Consider the following 18,548-nt stretch of genomic DNA (forward strand, 5'->3'; position numbering starts at 1 on the left):
GTGCACACAATTTTCTAACTGCCATTTCAATTAGGGCCTATCAATCAACAATGAATGAAATCCTTCAAGTACAAAAAATAAATACAGTAAGAAGAAAAACAAACAAGCAAGAAAGAGGGAAAACTTATAAAACCTACCCATCCAGGTGCGGTGCTGTTTTTGTCGTTCTGTGGTGGTAAACGTAAAGGCGCAGGGCCGATTGTGTCACGGATGGAGGTGAACAGGAGATTGTGTTTTTAAAATCATGTGAAAAAATAAGAGACGAGGTAGAATAAATATAATTGGCAATGTAAGCTTTGTAAACAAGCAAAACGTTGAAATAATTAATGTTCATTATAAATGCAACAATACAAGATGCCTGGTGAGAGCAGTAATTCATCCTTATGGAAAGCAGGCAAATATTTTAAATAAAACAGCTTATGGTACTTTGACACAGAATCATGGTGCAGGGCTTGTTATCTTTGGTAATATCACTGCAAGCCCAGTGTATGAGTTTATCCAGTAACTTAACTAGCCAAAGCAAAATGTCGAGTTTGGTTCTATATACGCATGAGAAAAACATGCCTTTTGAATGAGATAGTAACCAGATTTTTGTTCCCTACGTTAAATGGAAAATCTGTTAGAGGTTTTGGATCTAAGAATACAGAATAATGTTAAAAATTATTGTCTTAATTAGTAAATGTGAATTTTGTCTGACTCTTTCAATGGCAATGAAACTGGGCATATACTAGTACCGTTCATGTCAGGACAACAAGTCAGGTTTACGAATACTTAAAAAATAACACATGAACATGAACCAAACCATCTCCAAAATAGATTAAAAAACAAAAAGTTAAATTGAAAAGTGAATGTGCTTTAAAACTGAGAAAGACGACTTGAATACACACTGCTAATAAATCATCAATACACAATGAGGAGAGAGAAGCACAGCCTTAGGACACTTTACCTTTTAGGAGCAGGATGTTAGAGTGTTTCTGTAAATTTTACACAAAAATGGCAAGAGAAAAATTGTAATACAGTTGTTGACAGAAAAGGAGTCCAAGTTTTTTTTTAGTTTTGTTTTTTAATTAATGTATTTCAAAAGCAATAAGCATACTAAAAATACTCTGCATGACACGTACAGAAGCTTGCAGTGCAAAGAAATAAACAAGACAGAAATGGAGGGCTATTGTCACCTCCGAGGGACATTGTTATGCATCTGCGTCAAACTAAGGACTCTAAAATTTTCATTTAGCCGTGAAAATAAAAGGAAACAGTCAAACTAATCTTCCCATGCCAACTGCAAATAAATGTCTACAGACTTGTTGTCTTGTCATCGTAGTCATTTTGTCTCCTCTGTATGTAGTACACTTTAGACCTATGATCGAAATGGTCACATGCTCCCGGTACAGAAGCTGGGGCACGAGGCTCTGCCAGGCTAGTGTGTATTAAATGACAAAGATTACTGTCACTCTCACAGATCAGGAAACAAAGGGTGCATACAGAAGGATCCTCACACAATAGAGACCAGCTCAGCAAACAAATTAATTGCATTAATGAGAATGCCCCTTACCCTGTCCTTAAAAAGACCCGGATAAATTATTTCTCTCTCTCATTGATCTAAAATAATGCACTTCGGATCTCATTATGAAATACATACTAGAGGTTTCAGATCAACAGCCTCGCACATGCTAATACTGCATAACCAGACATCAGGATGCCTCAGAAGTCATGTTAGTTATCACGGAAAAGCATATTTCTAAATTGCTGCATTTCCAATACGTTAAAGAGTGCATCACACAATTTGAAATATATATATAATTATTTTTATTCTACTTTAAATTTGGATCACGAGAGTGATCAGATAAATGTATTTAGGGAAAGGAAGCTATTGACGGAGTTATAAACTTAAATGAAATAGACAATAATTTATAGATTGTTACAAAATTGCTATCTAATTCTCTATCTATTGTTTTCCACAAAAACTAACAAAATATATTACAATGTTCCTTTTTATGTCATAATGCAAAATTGCTTTTGCTCAAGAGCCAAAAAAGAAAGAACAGAGCAAAGTATACAAGATTATCACTACAGAACACAAAGAAAAGTACAGACCCACTACAAAACCTCTAGGCTGGTGTATTGAAATGTATTGTAGTCCTGTGCAATACATCTCTACATCCTGAGTTTCCATTGAAAACTATTTATTTAAAAGAAAATTTTAGAGTCCTGTTTCTCTGAGCTCTAGTGTCAGTTTAAATGGACAAAACAAAGAAGTGAAAGATCACATTTATACACTAGATCAGAAGCTTACGTCTAAGGAAGAAAAAGGTTTACAGAGACATCATTTATTCAAATTCAACAAAAAAGATGGTTTATTCAGTTACATGGCAACCTTAAAAGCCCATATTTATGTTAATTTTATGTACATTTAATGTACTAAATCAAGTGCATTATTGTGTTATAGATTTACAGTATATGAATCAGCTGGATGTAATACTCTTAACAGCTGCTACAGTTTTTAAAAATTATTTACAGCCAATCAATTATCATACTCACTAATTGAACAGAACACAGTTTACCATCTTGAAAACAAAAATGAATTTTTCAATGTGAATCACTTCCAGAAATAGCTTTAGTGATGCTTCTATGACACAACATGGTTTGTTGATGTCATGAACATGTGTTGTTTATAAACCACTCAACCAAAGCACTGACATGTCGATGACATTGACCATCTTTCTTGTGAATGATGCTTCCCCCCCTTCAACTGCCAAACATCCAAATGAATGATACTCACATGAAAAACTGCGAGCCATTTGTGTCTTTGCCTCGGTTGGCCATTGACAAAAGGAATGCTCTGTCATGTTTGAGAACAAAGTTTTCATCTGTCCGAAAAAAAGAAACATCCAGTGAGCTCTGCTCCACCGTCCAGCAGAAGAGATGGAGCAAGTGTTAAAGTGGACGAGGGCAAACTGGACTTTTTATGCTGCCCCCCAAAACTGACATTCACATTAAAGAACTCTGACACTCTTAAATCAATGTTATTGCAAAGAAACAAATATAGACCGCAATAAACACATAAATAATAGCATTGTTACAAATTATACAAGACGAGAGGGCTTTATGTATAACTTCAAGAAAATTTGAATAGACAGTCTAAAGTTATAGATAAATCAGGTAACTATTTACTTCACACAGCTGTTTATGGCTCGTAAATAAACATAGAAAAATGAAAGGAAATATGGGTTGCATATACGGGTGAGGTAAAGGTATAAAGAAACTGACTGCATGGTTGCATGCAATATTAACAAGCAAAATAGTTTACACAAACAAAATATTGACTTAATACAGCTCAATAAATAATATTAAGAATAAAGGTGTTTCTACAAAAAACATTTTTAACAATGACACAAATTCCCTCAAAAGACAAAAAACAAAAATCAACAAAGCTTTCTAAACAAACAGAAAACTAAAGCTACATAATTGGAATAAACGCACTACCTTTTAGTGACCAGCATAACGCATTGAACCCTCTTTCAAATTTCAATGACAGTGTTCGCATCAATATATCTATATCAACTACCACGTATTTACTAAAACAGAGCATTTCTTGAGAAAATACAAATACAAAAACGTGCTACAGAGCAATCAATACGTTCTCATAAGTCACTACAACTAATGGTGCCAAGTAGGAAAAAAAAAAGCTCCAAGTCTTCAATCAATTCAGATAACCATCCATACATTGATCACAGAAGACTTTTGACCCATTTTCGCGATGGGGAGGGTGTAAGGGAACAATGTTTGAATTGTGTTACTGAGCTGTATATATCTCTTACCTTTTCATTTTGCAAAAGACCACACACTCTATAAATAAAAGAATACGTTGAAAAATTTAGGCAGGAAGATAGGATTTTTCATTAAAAAATTGCCTAACCTCCATGCTGAGAGTCAGAAAAAAACACTAAAAAATTACCTATGTAAGGTTCATAAAAACAAACAAAATAAAAATACCCACACAAATAGGGGAGAAAAAAATAATTATAAACAAATCGATAAATAAATACTACTATCCGAAAACCATGCATTCAGTAATTATCCATGCAACTTTAGCCTCATGCAAAAGAAGTTCAGCTGAAAGTAGATCTATAATAAATATATGTAAAGGGACTTAGCTCTTTTAAATGTTTTTATTTTCTGTACTCTTCGGATATTTTAGCATTATTCTACAGTCGCGCTTACCTTTAAAGTAGCCACCGTATATTGATTCACCTCCTCTTCCATTACCTAAAGCATTGCAAAAACAGAACAAAAACAAAATCCCTTCAGTACTTCATCCCATTTACAGTAGTGGTTCAAATCAAACAATAGTCAGAAGCTGTGAATGATCATTGTATAACTTTACACTTCTTTCTCTGCAATGTGGACAAGATATACCTCTTCCCCAATATAACACGATCCAATATAATGTGAATTCAGATATAATGTAGTAAAGCAACAGATGTTTAGAGAGCCGAGCGCATTTGCAGCATTTTAAAACTTCCACTACGATCTTCATTGCATAAATTGATTCTTAATTGAAGATTTTTTTGGATGTTAGATCAGGGTAGAAGTATTCAATTCTGAACATCCTGCACCACCACAACACATTGTTAATGACAACACAAACAAACATCGTCCGTGTGACTGCACAACTCAACAATGCAATCAGGATATGGTTTTAGTTTTCATGCAAGAATCTATTGTTGATGTTTGCCAAGTAAATGTAACCTGTAATGAAAGAATTTGTCAGTCCCACCTTCAGTAAAATCCCCTCCCTGGATCATGAAGCTCTTCACAATTCGATGGAAAGTGGAGCCCTTATAGCACAACTTCTTTCCTGTACTTTTGCCAGTTCCCTTCTCACCTGTAAATAAAGCAGACAGTGTGACTACTTCTAAAGAAATCTGAATAAAGAAGCACTTCTCAGGTTTACCATGTTCAGCTGAACAACTTCACACATTACTTTTGTTTTATCTTCTTTAAAAACTATGAGCTATGCATGCATATTTGTATAACTATCACTGGAGGTTTAATATCATGCTCCTAGCTGTAACTATATCCAACTCTGTATTATCTTTCTTTTCCTTTGTACTGCGGCCACTGTATAAACCTGATATTCTGCTTCTATTATTCTTCTCCTGCCACTCGGTTAAATAAAGTATAAAAGAAAAATTCTGCTAACCAATTCCAATTATACAGTGCCTCGGCTCAGTCCACAGCACGTACTTAATTCACAGCAGACATCTGTATGCCACTTTCAATACGGCTGTTCCCAGCGCACTCTCAGGAATTCTTACAAGTAATTAAACTTGCAAATATTGCCACAGCTTTCAGAAAATACAGCCTAGTCTTTTTCAGCAAACTTATTTGTTTTGTCAATAGAACATCTCTAGTTCATCTTCACTGAATGTTGGTGAAAAACATAGTATTTTATTATTTGTAATCAGAACCTTTACTGTGTCAATCCCATTCAAGTTTTTAATGTAAAATAATGCATGTGCTGGAGGGAACTCATATATATATATATATATATATATATATATATATATATACACACACACAGTACTGTGCATAAGTTTTAAGCAGGTGTGAAAAAATGCTGTAAAGTAAGAATGCTTTCAAAAATAGACATGTTAATAGATTATATTAATCAATTAAGTAAATACAAAGTGAGTGAACAGAAGAAAAATCTACATCAAATCCATATTAGGTGTGACCACCCTTTGCCTTCAAAACAGCATCAATTCTTCTAGGTTCACTTGCACACAGTTGTTGAAGGAACTCGGCAGGTAGGTTGGCCCAAACATCTTGGAGAACTAACCACAGTTCTTCTGTGGATTTAGGCAGCCTCAGTTGCTTCTCTCTCTTCATGTAATCCCAGACAGACTCGATGATGTTGAGATCAGGCCTCTGTGGGGGCCATACCATCACTTCCAGGACTGCTTGTTCTTCTTTACACAGAAGATAGTTATTAATGACTGTCGCTGTATGTGTGGGGTCGTTGTCATGCTGCAGAATAAATTTGGGACCAATCAGATGCCTCCCTGATAGTATTGCATGATGGATAAGTATCTGCCTGTACTTCTCAGCATTGAGGAGACCATTCATTCTGACCAAATCCCCAACTCCATTTGCAGAAATGCAGCCCCAAACTTACAAGGAACCTCCACCATGCTTCACTGTTGCCTGCAGACACTCATTCGTGTACCGCTCTCCAGCCCTTCGGCCACCAAACTACCTTCTGCTGCAGCCAAATATTTCAAATTTTGACTAATCAGTCCAGAGAACCTGCTGCCATTTTTCTGCTCCCCAGTTCCTGTGTTTTCATGCATAGTTGAGTCGCTTGGCCTTGTTGCCACGTCGGAGGTATGACTTTTTGGCCACAAGTCTTCCATGAAGGCCACTTCTGACCAGACTTCTCCAGACAGTAGATGGGTGTACCAGGGTCCCACTGTTTTCTGCCAATTCTGAGCTGATGGCACTGCTGGACATCTTCCGATTGCAAAGGGAAGTAAGCATGATGTGTCTTTCATCTGCTGCAGCCGACCACTGTGTCTAACATTTGAGGGCTATTTTGTGCAAACTTTAAAGGAGAAAATCAACTATAGCACGACAATCTATAACTTGGCAAAAGGTTTTACCTGACATTGATAAACCCCCACTGTCAGTGGAAGGGTATATCTTTCCCTACATCCAATGGGGAGGCAGGGGCGACAGTGTAAAGATATTTTAAATGAGACAGATTATTTTAGCTGTGGAGACTAAGGGGATTTTGTCTGACAGTTTCCAGCAGTTAGTCAGCTCAGGTTGCTCATAGATTATGTCTATTTGACTACCACAGATAACAAATGGGGTTTTTAGGTTGAGGAGTAATTGATGGAAAGTCCCAAACAGAGTGGTAGAGAGGGGTGGAGGAGACAGGAGCCAATAGGGAGCCAAGAAGAGCACAACAGGACTTTGCCTCACCTCCGTCCTCCCCAGCAACACATTACACTTGTAGATACTGTGAAAACGGATAGGGCATATTGATCTTAACCTCCTGCCAGATACCGACAGTGCCCTGTAACCAGCAAATGTTAATCTTGCAGCTCTTGGTACTGCAGGATGAGAGTTATTGTGAGGGTCTAGTTTTATTAATTCTCATTCATTTTATTGCTTTACGTGATCAAATATACCCAAGAACCCTGGTCTATAATCTTTTTTACCCTTTCCATCTGTTAGTGATGTTGTCTGGGATAGGCAGGGCCTCCTGACTGAAACAAATATTGATTTGACAGGTAGAGGTCCTCCCCTCTCATTCTTTATTGCTGAATAAAGTCCATTACAGTGTAAACTGTAGCCATAATAATAGTTGAACACAAAACTGACAAAAATAAAAAAAATACTATTACAACACATTAATGGAAGTTCATAAAGGCTACTTACCTGTGCACAGACAAAGAAAATTTTTACTTGTTTTTGGACAGATATCCGAAAAAAGTTGAAAGACAATGCGTCCAACTGAAAAAGAAACAAAAAGACAAATTTCATATATATATATATATATATTAATTAATTATATAGACACAATTATATAATATATACATATATATACATATATATATACATACATATATATATATACACACACATATATATATATATATATATATATATATATATATATATATATATAAAACTGTGTCTATACTCTGCCTCTGTAACAGGACGAAAAAGCCACTGTGTCGGAGGTTAAAGTATTATGCAAATACTCTTGAGATTAATATTAAAAATATGTTCTACTGTAGACTGATTTTGCACTCTTAAATATGGCACACAGACACACCACACTGTTTCAGTTCTCTTAATTTGTACAATCAGGCCATTTACATCAAAATAGTCCAGCTGTGATACATTTAATTTTAGATTGAGCGAATACACCATTAAAATGTATAACACATGACTACCCAGTATGCACTGCCTATAATTCAGGAGATCTCTGATAGTATGCTGTTAAATAGGTTTTTAAAACTTAGATTTTAACATCCATCCTGACATTTCAGCAGTGTGGTCACATTTAATCTACAATAAATTATTTATAAATTATTTATAAGCTGCTCAAATATTTCAAATGACACTTGGAACAGGGGATGTGCCAATTGACTGGAAATCAGCAAATGTCATAGCAATCCACAAGAAAGGGGACAAAACTGAGCCAGGAAATTACAGACCAATCAGTCCCACCTGCATTACTTGTAAAATGTTGGAAAAAATTATTAGACAGAAAATAGAGGAGCATCTTCATGAAAACCATACTCTTGGAGATAGTCAACCTGGGTTTAGACGAGGCAGATCATGTCTTACTAATTTATTAGAATTTTTTGAACATGCGACTGCAGCTGTAGATCATGTGAAAGCATATGATATGATATACTTAGATTTTCAGAAAGCTTTTGATAAGGTTCCACACCAAAGACTGATCCTCAAATTGGAAGCTGTAGGCATTCAGGGTAATGTAAGTAGATGGATTATGAACTGGTTGATGTATAGGAAACAGAGGGTGTCAATAAGAGGAGTTGCTTCTAACTGGAGTGAGGTTGTTAGTGGAGTTCCACAGGGATCAGTATTAGGGCCTTTGCTGTTTCTAATCTATATTAATGATCTGGACTCTGGGATAGTTAGCAAACTTGTCAAATTTGCAGATGATACTAAAACAGATGACTCAGCAGATACAATCTCGGCAGCACAGGCTATTCAAAGGGACTTAGATAATATTCATTTGTGGCCGACACCTGGCAGATGAAATTCAATGTGGACAAGTGCAAGGTATTACATGCAGGTAACAAAAATGTCAACTATAAATACACTATGGGAGGAACAGAACTAGATGAAGTAACGCATGAGAAAGACCTAGGAGTCTATGTGGACTCCTCACTTTCTCCATCCAAACAATGTGGGGAAGCAATAAAAAAGGCAAACACAATGTTAGGATATATTGTCAAAAGTGTGGAATTGAGAACAAGGGCAGTGATGTTCAGACTGTACAATGCACTAGTTAGAGCTCATCTGGATACTGTGTGCAGTTCTGGGCTCCACACTTCAAGAAAGATATCGCTGCTCTAGAGGCAGTTCAGAGGAGAGCAACCAGACTTATTCCAGGTCTGAAGGGAATGTCCTACTGAGAGACTGAGGAACTAAACCTTTTGACCCTGGAGCAGAGGAGACTATGTGGGGACTTGATCCAAGTCTTCAAAATCATGAAAGGCATCGACCACATCAAACCAGAGGAGCTTTTCCAGATCAGCAGGGACACACGCACCCGGGGACACAAATGGAAATTGAGCTTCAAGGCATTCAAGACAGAAAACAGGAGACACGTCTTCACACAGAGAGGCGTCACAATCTGGAACAATGCGATATGGTTGAAGCAGGAAATTTGGGAACATTCACAAATAGACTGGATAGGATCTTTGGATCACTCAGTTATTAATGGACACCAAACGAGCACGATGGGGCGAATGACCTCCTCTCGATTGTAAACTTTCTTATGTTCTTAAGAGATAAGGACACCTACACTAATCTCTATTTCCATATTAACAGCAGTGGAATTCCTTATGAAATATAACCACCAGTCATTTTGCCATGGAATATATTTGAGAAATAATCTTTAAATTACCCTAAAATGGATAATCAGATTCAATATTAGCTACACTCAGTGTGTGGCAATTAACATTTCAGTTTGTTGAAGGAAAAAATTGCAGCTTTCCAATACAATGACATCTTTATATTATCCACAAAACTAAAACAAAATAAACAAAGGTGTTTGAAGATGGGTAAAGGGGGGGAGAGGACTCTTCATTATATGCATTATATTCAGTTGCTAATTGCAATTTTCCTTAAGGGGGTAAAGCTGTTCCCAGGATTAATTGCAGGCCAGGGTAAATTACACATGCTGCTGTGGTCCTGCAGGCAGTCTGATATTTTTCTTGTAAAGTCTTTCAAACTGTGTTAATAATATTAATTATAAAAATGAATGAGTGCCAGAAACCATACCTCTCCTATACCTCTTAATAAAACAGATAAATGCCCTTCACCAGTGCCTAACTGTGCACCGAGAGGCCACAGCATTATCTGTTATAAAACTAAATCAATAAAGGCAGGATGTTATGGTTTTCGGGAGTAGTGTATTAAAAATAAATATACAACTTATCTACATTAACAGTCTCCTTGGAGCTAGATTATGTGTGGCATTTATTCCTATCTTTAGTAGACAATACAAATTAAAGATAAGTACCCCTCAACAATATAAACATTTTTTATATATATACATATATAATATTACACCAACACATTTCAATTTTGTCTGACATGCTTGAATTAAACAAAACCTCTGAGAAGTGTGTGAAGATGGGTCTCAAATGGAGAAGGACAAGATCCCACTGGCAGGGGGTTATTAGGATAAAGCTGAGCTTCAAATTCAAATTAAAACAGCATAGACACGTTTAGTCTGCTGTTAGTACTGCATTCTCTCTGCAGGTAACAGTGATGAAAAGGAGAACTTTTCAAGCACAAAATATCCCCCTAGATTTATCAGTCTAAATAGCCTATAACAAATTAAATGATTTTTTTTACACAACACTTTAAATTAAAAGGCAGGAAATATATTTCTTATTTACAGCAATACTTTTAGGACAGGACTGGGTCATCCTCGTCCCATTGTTTAATTAAAAACCATACCAGTGTCAAAACTTACAGAAAGGTTATCCAGACTCTTTCCATTACAAAAGATACATAAATAAAGAGGAGAGCACATCTCTTACCTGGGTCCCTATTGATTTCCACATCGAAGTAGCACTGGGGGCGGTCTTTAACCCCCATCATGAACGAGGTCCCGGGAATCTGAAATCGAAAGCACGTACAGATGAGTGACAAACAAGCAGCGTTCTCCCTGTTCTCTAGCCATGCAGCATTTAATGAGCTCCCCAATCTCCGAGAGAATCATTCCTGCCTCTCATTAATGCCAACACATGACTAGGCATGAGAGAGCTCTTCAAAACCAATGAGTGAACGCCTTGTCTGACAAAGATATGGAAATTCAAATTCTCCCTTTTGCTGAATCCCAACCTGTCACACGGTTAGATCAGACGCACCGAGAACAGCTGCTGCGGAGTAAATATGATGTTGAAGATTGTGGATTCATTTATGTTGGAAAGCCTTCAGTAAAATACTAAATTAAGAATAAAGAGCACACCACCACAGAAACTAGGAAAGAAGTGCTAAAATATGAGCTGCTAATTGATCATGAAAATCCCATAAAAAAAAGTGAAGGCAAAGGAATGTCAGCCAGCTTCTCAATGTGAATGCATGCAGTTTCACATGCTAGAGCCATAGAACTTTCTAATCTTGTTTTTCTACTACAGATCTGCAGATCTATCATTTATTAAATGACTCCTTATAGTCTGTTGCTAAAACACTGCATAGCAAAGCCTCAATGCGTGATAAAACACACTGGACCTATTTAACAGAGAAAGAAGAGGAGCTCAGTATTACTGTTGGAAAAAAGTGGAAATGAAGCTGTAATATAGGGATGCTTTCCAACAGGACCCTTCACATTCGTTTCCCATCTCAAAATTCAAGAGCTGTAAGTTCTTTGACAAGCCAAAGAGCGATTTTATTAATTATAATAAGATAATTTATGCACAAATAGTTAGATGACTTTTTTCTGACACTTGTGTGCAATTGCCACAACACTGGCAAGGAGCGCATCAAAACACACACATCTCAGGGAAATATATATTCTTGGAAAATACAAAGGCTTGTTTCGGTTCTACCAAGCGAACATGAGGGCCTGGGGACAGACACTGGAAAAGTGTGACCAGCGCTGTCAGGGCTGTCTGCGAGGTCCTCATAAGGGTGACCTTTCCAACTGACCTGGAAAAGACATCGGCACAGTCCATGCTACAATGTTATGGGAGAGAAAACTGACACGGGCATTCAACATCATGTCATAGAGCACACTGCCCTGGCTTGAACAGGGAAATGTGTCCCTAGTAGCATGACAGCATCACTGAGCCCGGAGCTCAGCCACCAGAAGCACCCATGGGATCCCCTGGACAGTCATGCAACATTGTCACTCCATGGATGAAAGAACCTTAACTTAGGGCTAGACCAGTGGTCTCCAACCCTGGTCCTAGAGAGCCCCAATCCACTTAATCTGGAAGGTCACCCTAAAGCACCAATTTCTAAATACCGGGAACACTTGCAAGCTATTAATCAATTAAGCAAATCAACCAAGGGCGTTCTGGCCTGGAGAGGCTGAAGGTATTCAGATGATTGCTCCAGTGGTTTCTTAATGACCCAATTTAGTAAACCACCTGCTTAACTGATTGGCATTAAATACTCCCAGGTGTTTATAAATTGGGGATAGAAGGGTGACCTCTAAAACCTGCTAGATAGGGAATTTTGAGGACCAGGGCTAGAGACCACTGGGCTACAACAAATCAAAACCTTGATCTACATACAAAAGATACAAACCTATAGCCAACAGCAGTTTAATTTGGACGAAATCCCTTTTTATGATTTGATTTGATCTAGTCCTCGGTCAGTTTATTGCACAAAGAGTGTGTGTGTGTGTGTAGGGAGGTGTGAATAAATAGTGCAAGAACGTTGTTTGCAGCACTATATTTCTCTGAATTTGAAAAACAAAATGCAAATTTTGTATGTTATAAAAAGCATGTAGCCAATGCACAGACAAGTCAACTATCAGCATTTGCCAATCTCGCTGTAGTTTAATTTCGTGCCCCACCTTTATGCTGACAGAGTTAAATGATGCCATTAGGCAGATGTCTTGTGCAGCTGTTTATGTATTATTGCTCATTTTCAGGACCCAATGGAAGTTAACTGTAGTGAAAATAAATCTGTGCAATACAACATTAATGCAATATGCTGGTGTCTGGTTTGAAACTCCAATGACTTAATTACCTAAAACACGTGAATATACAGAAAAATATATGTCTTCAAATAATGTTAATCCTTCATCTAAAAGCCAAATAAAATGTGTTCAGTTGCTTTGTCACAATTGATCCAAGAATAAGCAACCATTTCTAACATTTCAACTAAATCTGTGACCCATCAAAAACATATGTCCATGCAGCATACCAGTGCATTAGGCAAATGTATCAATATTTTACAGCTTCAAAATGACAAATTTATTACCAACTGTTTCTAGCTATTAATCAAATATTTACCAAAAATCTTCAAAGAAAGATTCTTAAGAATTACATATTCAAGTATTACATTGAAAAACAACTCATATAGCACCTTGGGCAACACAAGTTGAGTATCAGTAACAGCTTAATTGAAAAAGCTGCTAGGATAAACATGTTAAATAACACAAATAACTAGGCCTATTTAATTTTTGCAGCTCATTCCAAAAAGTTCACCCAATACATAAATCGAAAATAATTATTCAAATAATTAATTAATCTCTCCTTAAGTTACCTTTTTTGCTGCAGAAGAGAACAAATATAAGAAAACTAAATAATAGTCTAAAGTCACTACGTCAATCTAAAAACCAGTTTAACTTGACTTACTGGCTCTAGTTCATATTTATTTTTCTTTAGCTTTCACTTCATGTTTATTAAAGGTATTCATTCTTCAATTCCTACACTCTTGTTTCTGAAACAAATTAGCAGAAGTAGAAGCCAAAAACAATCATTCAAGGAGCTAGAACAGATGAACACTTAATACAAGTGTTCACACAAAGAAATTGTGCATTTCATATTTTCAGGCAGATTCTCTCAGTCTTCCCCTGGGGCCGAGTAGGGTGCTCAATAACTCAAGTTATGCTGCAGTACTCAGGGCTGTGTGCCTAGGTTTATTTTTAGCCTACCTGCTTGCACGTCTCTGCACACATCAACCTGATTGGTGCTTAAATGTGCACGGCTTAGAATAAACTCACTGCCAAGCCAGCAAGATATTGTGCACTAAGTGAACATTTTTAATTAACTGCATTAATCATAAAGCACTGAAACATCTGTTTGCCTTATAATTACTTTTTTAAACACCACAATGCCCAACAGTCATCAAAACTGTGTGGATACTTTATCTGTAAACATTGCAGAACTTATTCTAAAAAGCAAACTATATGTCAACCCCGAGTACATTAAAACATTTGTTATATATTTTGAGAAGAAGCCCTGGTTGCAGACTGCAGGGTATACTATGCTCTTAAGTAGAAGAATGAGCCCAGATTTCAAAACCTGAACTATCAAAGAGAGCACAGCTGGATGTGAGCATCTGAATACCAATGTGTATTAAAGTGGAGCCTGGAATAGGGTGTGGATGTACGGTAAATGAGTTACAAATGCTCAAAGGAAGGAGATCAGGCTAATTAAATTACTGGATTGCCCTTCAGAAGTAATGAATAAACAGATGGAGGAAGATTGTTCAGGTAGATAAGAAAACAAATGCAGTGAAGGCTGAACAAGGAACACCACATCGTCAACGCACTGCCGATTTAAATTCTACATATAATTTCGCCATATATATATATATATATATAGTTGATAGGCAGTTAACTGAAACATTTATTTAGATGGGAAAACTGTCACAAAATTCTAGAACGGCTGTTACACCATTCTAGTCCTCCAAACAATTTAACGGGATCCACTTGTTGAGATAACATTTTATGTTCCTAAAAACAACCACACATCCAACCTAGCCACGATCCTCCATTTTAATTTTGTTTGACGCAGTTTGTTACAAAATTAGTACTGGAGAGAATGCTAACAAACATTATTGGAGGCCATTATACCGGAAGCAAATACCCCCTTATTAAAGTGCTAAATAGACCACTAAGGCAGAATCATAAATATTTTTAATAAAAACTGTTTATCCAAGGGATTTTTAAATAGACAATTATGGCAGGCATTGCTTTTGGCAAATTCTGACACTTGCTAAATACATTTTAACACAATTAGCTAAAAGTATACATGTATTAATTTAAACACACTGTATAAAACTGACATTCCCTATTCAATATTTTCCAACCTGACTCACTGTACCAATTTAATTGTAATTACTTTAAAATGAAGAAAAGCCAATGGCTAAATAAGAGTCCACATTTTCATCTAAATTAATATAACACTTATTTTGTTCTAGTACAGTATTTTGTTCTACAATTGCATTAGTATTCTCATTAAAAATATAAATTAAATCAATTTGGATCTCTGCAGATGCTATTAAAACTGAAAAAAATCATACTTATTTAAAAATTAAATTACCTTATAATTTTAGAAAGAAATATACCACCCATGGTTTTATGCTAACCTGAATTGCTTCAAGACCTTCATGTCTAAATTACACCAAACTATCTACATCAGTCAAATCTTTCAGCAATACAAGGTGTGGAGGTGTAGTTACCAACAAGTAGTGTAAGCAGCTCGCCTTGGTGGAATAAGCAATGCAAATTGATTAATTAACTGAATTATTACTTAAGACTGGAGCCCTATAGGAATAGTAAATCCCATGTATAGTCCTGAGCAGATAATAGCGGTGCTGACGTGTATTGCTGAATTCTCTCTCCTGCAGCTGAACAGACAAGCTGCAAAACGACAAAGCCATAGCGCTAGACTCAGCATGATGTTCCTTGAAGTGTCTTTGTTACAGTTTTGCATATTCTTACTTTTTAGCATTCAGCGAAAGAGAAACAAAAAAGAAGAACCAAATGTACAAAATGGCTTTTTTCGCATTATGTTTGCTTTAAGTCTGCCATTATCTCACATGACCACAAAACTGTTCTTGCAAAGTTAGCTTACTATTTTTATAACAAAAACAGCAAACCGCATGAATGTCGTCTACATTTACATCAACATGTAATTTCTAAATCATTAACATTAGAATGAATTATGGTAATAGGATTTTCAAATAAACTTTTTAAAAATGGATACCAGATTATTATTATGCTGAACACAGAGCTGTGATTGGTTCTTCCACTAGGTTTGGCTTTGTAGGTGCGAGTTTGTGTAGTTGTCTAAATTGCAGAGGAAGAAAAAACGTGTATTTTAGTTTTACAAAATGTATGTAGGACAGACCAAGCAATAAACAGGCCTTTCTATACACAAAACAAAAACATCTTTAGTTTATGTACTTGGGAGTGTTTGTGTTTTTTGTCTGAACCTTTTACGACCTTGAAATTAGATCTGTCTACAATGTATTTATTGGAGCATTAAAAGGAATTGAAAAATGTGGGCTACCAAAATCTGTGGCAGGCTACCATAGTTTACCTTTTGGTAGCCCACTGGACTACCAGACACAGAAGAAATTTGTTCACCCCTGACTTAAAAGGATAAGAGAAGCTACCAATGGGTCTGTGTCCATGTGAGAATTCAGTCTGTGACAGAAACAAATGGCACAGCTCCAGCAATACTGTTTGAGATGAAGACATTTTGTAATGCTGAACTATATCAAAGATCAATGACATGCACACAACTTTGGCAGTTCACTAAAAATGGAAAAATACAAATCAGGGAAAAAATAGATAGACTAAACAATATACTAAGATCGAATTTAAAACCGCAAAATACAATTGTCAGTCAATTTCAATTTCAGTCAGCCTATCCCTTCCACAACTGCATGGTAAGCGAGAGAAGCTGGAAAGAAATCCCTCAGATTTTGCATGTTTCTTCAACCATCCATAACAACCATGTGTGCACCTATTCCAGACAATTAGAGGCTCTGCAAAAGGCATGAGAAACTCAGGCTGTGTTTTTACTGTAATTTGTAATACATTTTAAACTGGCTCTTGGATGTTTTATTCTGTTTTTGGTTGCTGTCGGGTGATATTTGACATTGTTCATTTTGTATCACTGTTGACACACCCCCACGACATACCTTTAAGGCAATTTATTAATTAATTTATTAATATTTTTAAATCTACATTTCCGTAGAAGGTGTGCAACCACCATCTGTTTTGTCAGCATTACATTTCTGTTATGGTTGTAATATGTGGTTTGTTGCTTTACTGTAGATGCATGGAGTTAGAGCCTATAAAACAAGAAACACATCAAACTGCTAAATATGTCCTGGGACTATTATTGCATTTTTGAAAACATTAGAACATTGAAAATAATTCTGATTATCATACATAATGAAAAGTGATGTCATGATTTTGTGATGAGTTAATACTTGCTACACACACTTTACACCAGTAGCTAGAGGATAGAGATTTACTAGTAATAGTAGCTTTCAAACAACAGTATTATATATATTGAGCCACCTGACCCCTGTGGTTTAAGGAAAACAGTGACAGTGACCCTGTCTCCAGAACCTACAGGACAACATTTTAAAACTTGATCCAGGATTAGTCTCTTGCACAGACATAATCATTTGAAGAGATTAAAGTCACTACAGACAATAAATCAATCTGCAGGGGGGTCAACTGCAGTTTGCTACAGTAATACAGCAGCAGTGCATGACATCTTAGTTGCCTACGAAAGTGAAAGCAAAAGCATTCCTCTCACAGAGTTAAACCTCACGTTAAATGCATATATGTAATCGGCCTGCAGGTTATGTGTTGTGCATTGCTTTTTGAAGACGCACAGATGTTTGCCGAAGAAATCGCAAAAACTACAGCAGCACAACAGCCACATGCGCAACTCTCCAGAGACTTTCCTAACCCCCAGCATCAACACCGCCAGCAGGACCACTGGGATCAGGCCCCCGGGCGGGCGATACTCTTAATGAGCGCCGTCGCCGGGGATAATTAAGCTGCATGTTTAATTAAGTCACACGCACTGTTTATCGGTAAAGTCCTGCACACAGACGAGACGGGACGGTTTCTCTTACCTGCGCACTGGGTGGTTATGGCTGCGAGTCGAGGTGCGCTGTTGCGGTGGCGTCGCGGAGGTCCTTCCTCCCTCCCGGTGGCTGCCGGGAACGTGGAGGACCCGCGTTAAAGGGACAGGTCGCCCGACCGTGCTTGACTTTTGATTTGTGTCCGGCTCTGGTCTTCTTCTAGAACATGCTTCATACATGTGATTATATGAATTGTCATAAACACACATGTATATATAACTGGGTATTTAAGTGCAATTTGAGTAAGGGCTCAGAAATAAGCACATTGTCTAAAACCACCCAGGGCAATAAGTGTAGAGCGACTTTTAATGGAGGACTCCAATGCATTCATAAATTGCCTAGACGAATAACTAAATACATGTTTAAATAAATAAATAATTGACCTCATATATATTTATTGACGTGTTCATTTCTACATTCTACCATACATAATATAAGAAATGGATTTGCAGGTATTTGCATGATTAAGCTCAATGCTCTCTCCAGTATGTTAATTTATTGATATGCATGTTTACAATTGACTTTATAATAAAAGTTAAGATATATACTACAGAACAGATCATATTCAAATGTTATGATTATATATGAAAAAATGAGTTTCAAGAAAAGCCTGAATACATTTGGAGGCCACTGTAGGAGTAGCAGAAGTATGTGTATTTGTATTTTGTAAAAGCTGTTTGAATGTTTGAGTG

At 36.7% G+C, this 18,548-nt stretch overlaps 1 protein-coding gene across 7 annotated transcripts in view; it reads right to left on the reverse strand.

Annotated features, from left to right (window-relative positions):
- The window catches only part of nktr (natural killer cell triggering receptor), a 32,705-nt gene extending 14,782 nt beyond the window's left edge, over positions 1-17,923 (reverse strand). For 3 of the 7 annotated variants that reach the window (XM_066717042.1, XM_066717034.1, XM_066717025.1), the window contains exons 1-7: positions 17,848-17,923; positions 10,821-10,899; positions 7,447-7,521; positions 4,778-4,885; positions 4,222-4,266; positions 2,780-2,867; positions 138-167 (exon numbers count right to left, since the gene is read on the reverse strand). In XM_066717042.1, the coding sequence (XP_066573139.1) occupies positions 138-167; positions 2,780-2,867; positions 4,222-4,266; positions 4,778-4,885; positions 7,447-7,521; positions 10,821-10,881 (407 nt within the window). In that variant the 5' untranslated portion in view covers positions 10,882-10,899; positions 17,848-17,923. The other 4 variants (XM_066717068.1, XM_066717058.1, XM_066717076.1 and 1 more) reach the window with 4 other exon arrangements.
- Positions 17,924-18,548: the final 625 nt, after the last annotated feature.

This window comes from Amia ocellicauda, chromosome 2 (genome assembly GCF_036373705.1).
Source record: "Amia ocellicauda isolate fAmiCal2 chromosome 2, fAmiCal2.hap1, whole genome shotgun sequence".
In the NCBI taxonomy this organism is placed as follows: domain Eukaryota; kingdom Metazoa; phylum Chordata; class Actinopteri; order Amiiformes; family Amiidae; genus Amia; species Amia ocellicauda.